Genomic DNA, 4,181 nt, shown 5'->3' on the forward strand with positions numbered 1-4,181 from the left:
GAGCCCCGCCCTCCTCACTTCCCACACCAATCAGCCTCCGCGGGCGCTCCACCTCCCGCCAGGCTTGACCAATCAAGGCAGGCGCTTCTGCCGCTTTTCCCAAGTACTCGCCCTCTCTTCCTGAATTGGACTAATCACGAGGAAGGAGCATTCAAGAGCCGCCCCTCAGCCTCTAATGAAACAATGGTGGCTGCCATTTCCTTGGTCCCGCCTCCGCCTCAAACTTTCCCTTTCCTCCCCTTTTCTTTCTCCACCTCTTAGTTTGCGTTTGAAAAATTTGCGAGACGCCCTCCAATGGCGGCTGCACCAATCACTTTAGCAACCGTCCCAGCTCGACCAATCAGCGCTCGCATTATTGGAAAACCAATTCCTAGATAACCAATGGGAAGTGGATGTCGGAAGCAGAGTGAGGCGGCGGACCTTCCATCTTGTAGTGGGGCAAAGGAGTCCTTAGTCAGCATTTTTCCATGGTTCCTACTTCTTCTCTTTAGCTGTGGGCAGTGCTGCTTTGATCTGAGGATTTTACCCTGTTCTTTGGATCCAACACCAGCTTGAATCCCCCACAGGAGGCCGAGAGGGAAACGGAGACTGATTGCAGGTCGAATGAGGCGTGGAGCCCGGAAGTGCAGCTCCTACGGCCGAGGTCTCGGTGAATTGATGAGTGGGCCGCTCCTTTAAAGGGATCACCGACTAGGAATCCGAGAAAGGCCGACTTCATTTGTGATTCGGCGGTGGGGTGGGCTTAGAGAAGGTCCATAACCGACCAGAATTGGGGCCCCTCGCGTGGCCGCGCCTGGAGGCCGCTTAGGAGGGGCTCGGCCCCTCCCCCCCAGAAGCCTCTCCTCGGGCCAGGCCCTGTCTGCCGAGAGGGTACGGCCAGGCTTCCCAGGGCCTGGTGCCTAAAGACCCTCAACCACCCCCCACCACCACCACCCCCGGTTATTCTCTAGTCACTCACTGCAGCTCAGGGCCGCTTGATCTCACGTAATGCCCGTGACAACCCCAAAGGGTAGGGATTCTGTTCCCATTTACAGATGAGGAAACTGAGGGCCAGGCTAAGGTGCTTATAAAAGGCCACACAACCAAAAAGTAATGGTGGCAGGATTTGAACCCTTGTTCTTAAAGCAAAGTCTATGAGTTTCTCCAATGTACTGCACCCTGCCTGCCAGAGAGACGCAGAGAGGATCCACCCCTCACATTGTACTTTGGGAAGCTGGCTGGTGATGCATATGAGCACTATCAAAAGAGGACGAGATTAGCAAATCCGATCAAAACTGTCCACCCTGTATTTGCCCTCGGCTTTTTATATGAGAACTTCATAGACAAGACTTGAAAGAAGACTATAATGATGTATAACAGTTTAATGATATAATGACCCATATACAAACCATGTGGACTTCAACACTTGCTAACATTTTGCCATATTTGCTTTGTCCATGTGTTTTGTTGTGGGGGTTTTTTGGAGCTATTTGAAAATTGTAGACATCAAGACTTTTAACCCCGACACTAAATGCTACTGAGCGTGTAGCTCTTAAAAATAAGGCCCTTGTCCTACATAACCACTGTATCACCACACCTAAGAAAACTAATAGCGCTCCTCCAGTCCAGATGTTCCCAATCATCCCCAAAATGCGTTTTTTTCCTAACTAGGAAACAATCAAGATTCAGCACTCTTTTAGCTGATTCTATTTGTGTTCCCCCATTTTTTTTTATGACATTGATCTTTTGAAGAGATGGGCTATTACCTTGTAGACTGTCCCATGTTACGATTTTGTCTGACTTTTTCCTTCTAGTGTCCATCTACCTTGTTCCTTTTCCCCTGAATTTCTTGTTAAATGGAAGTTAAGCTTGATTATATTCATGATCAGCATTTAAAAACACTTCATATTGCAGTATAATCACACATACTCCAAATACTGTAAGTGGACAAGGTTGATGAATTTTCACAAACTGAACATCATCAGGTCAAGAAGATTACCAGCACCCCAGAGGTCCCCCTGGTACTCCCATTCACTAACCCTCATATCACAGGAGTGACCACTCCTGACTTCTAGACCGTTGATTAATTTTGCCTGTTTTTGTTCTTTATATAAATGGAATCATGCAGTGTGTACTTTTTTTTGTACCTGGATTCTTTTGATACTATTTTTAAGAAACCCAACCATGTCTTTCATGTTGTAGTTCGTTCATTTCCACCTAGCCTGAGCAGGGTTTCTCAACTTCGGTATTATTGACGTTTTAGGCTAGATAATTATTTGTTGTGGGGAGCTGTGTGCTATGCACTGTAGTATGTTTAACAGCGTCTTTGGCCTCTACACGCTAGATGCCAGTAGCACTCTCCCACACCGGTTATAACAAAAAATGTGTCAAAACCAAAATATATGTATTCATTCCACTCTTCAGTGGCATTTGGGTCATTTCCATTTTGGTGCTGGTGTTAAGAGTGCTGCTGTGAACATTCTAGTACATACCTTTTGGTGAAGATATATTTATATGCATTTCTGTTGAGTTGTTCATTACTCTTGTTGGATGGATGGATGGATGGATGGATGGATGGATGGATGGATGGATGATGGTGGGTGGGTGGGTAGAGTGGAACCTAGGAGTAGAATTGTATGGCCATAGTTTAGTTTTAGCAGATACTGCCAGTTTTCCAAAGCGGTTGTACTGATTTATACTTCCACTAGGAACATTTTGAGAGCTTTAGTTGCTCATCCTCACCAATACTTATTCATTTTATCCATACTAGTGGGTGTGTGATGACATTTCATTTCCCTGATGACTAGTGAAGCTGACATTTTCATGAATTCATTGGCCATTTTTTAAGCTACCATTTAATGAGTGCATTCTTTGTCCACTTGCACTCCTCTCTTTACAAGTCGTATTTAATACAACAATCCCATCCCACTTCACAGATGGCTAAACAGTGGCTGGGAAGAAGAGCTGGGCTGCAGGCACTGGCTTTCCAATGTTAAGCCTCCAAGTTTGGGGGTACACACCTTGGCTTTGCCATTCCCACTTTGTGAGCTGGGCCACCCTAAGCACGTTTTGATCTAACCAGTTGTGTGAAGGTGGCTGTGAGACCCTCTGCAGAGGTGCTGCAAAGGCTCAACATTCCAATGGAAAGAAGGACAGGACGTGAGTGAGGAAGATGGCCAAGGCGTGGGCAGGGGTTGCCCCAGGCTCTAGATGAAGAAGGGAAGGAAAGGCTGGTGCTGGAACTTGTGAAACATGAGGTGCAAATGGCAAATTAAAAGTGTTTATTTGCAGGGAAAGCATGAGAAGCAGGAACATACGGGGCGGCAGGGCAGGGCTGTGGCAGTAAGGTCAGGTCATTAGCTGGGTGCAGGGAGGTGTCTTTCTCTGGTGGCTTAGGCAGAGGCCCCAGGAGAGGCATCAAACGGCCAGAGGTGCAGGATGGGCATCAAACAAAGATTTTGAGGAACTCCACCAGGCGTGGGTCCTTGTGGAGCTTCTCCTCCAGAGCCAAGTACTTCAGTGGAGCCAGCTCCTTGTGTCTGAAATCAGAGGGAAGAGGGAGAGGCGCTGAGGTGTTCCAAAGCTGGTGTTCCAGCCTCCTAGTGGGCCGACCGCGGGCTCCCCTGCCCCCTCACCGATTGAGCCGCTGTTCCAGGATGCGGATGCGGAACATGGCCTGAGAGCAGTAACTCAGGTACAAGTCCTCATCCTCGGCCGTCAGCGTCACCTGGTTTTCCTGGTACCACTGCTGCTGCTTCTGCAGCTCCTGGGTTTCCTGTTGGCATGGGGAGAAGAGGGCAGGAGGGTTGATGAGGGCTCACACTCCCTGCCCCACCCCAGACTGTGGGCTTAGATCCCACTGGTCATCAGACAGTCAGTGGGGGTTGGCCCCACTATCCCCACCCACAGAAGCCAGAGGAGCAGAATGTCTTGGTGGGAACCACCTGGGTCATGTCTAGAGGGATACGTCCAGGAGGTCTGCAGCGTTCAAGACAGCCATGTGGCTCTGGACAAGTTACATTTTCAGAGCTTCCAATTTCTTGTCTGCCAAATGAGGGTCATTGTATACACCCCCCTGCCCCCCACAACCAACATCATAGAGTTCTTGGTGAAGATTAAATGAAACAGTGCATGGGAACTACACAGGGTAGTTCCAACCAACAGAAATGCATCAAGGACTAGGAGTTGTTACAATGCACCAC

The 4,181-nt window shown here is 48.5% G+C and overlaps 1 protein-coding gene across 2 annotated transcripts in view; it reads right to left on the reverse strand.

Annotated features, from left to right (window-relative positions):
- Positions 1–3,245: 3,245 nt before the first annotated feature.
- The window catches only part of DRC7 (dynein regulatory complex subunit 7), a 15,157-nt gene continuing 14,221 nt past the window's right edge, over positions 3,246–4,181 (reverse strand). For both annotated transcript variants that reach the window (XM_019664457.1, XM_019664456.1), the window contains 2 exons: positions 3,615–3,754; positions 3,246–3,518 (listed from right to left, as the gene is read on the reverse strand). In XM_019664457.1, the coding sequence (XP_019520002.1) occupies positions 3,425–3,518; positions 3,615–3,754 (234 nt within the window). In that variant the 3' untranslated portion in view covers positions 3,246–3,424. The remainder of the gene's footprint in view (positions 3,519–3,614; positions 3,755–4,181) is intronic.

The sequence above is a fragment of the Hipposideros armiger genome, unplaced genomic scaffold (assembly GCF_001890085.2).
Source record: "Hipposideros armiger isolate ML-2016 unplaced genomic scaffold, ASM189008v1 scaffold_423, whole genome shotgun sequence".
NCBI lineage: Eukaryota > Metazoa > Chordata > Mammalia > Chiroptera > Hipposideridae > Hipposideros > Hipposideros armiger.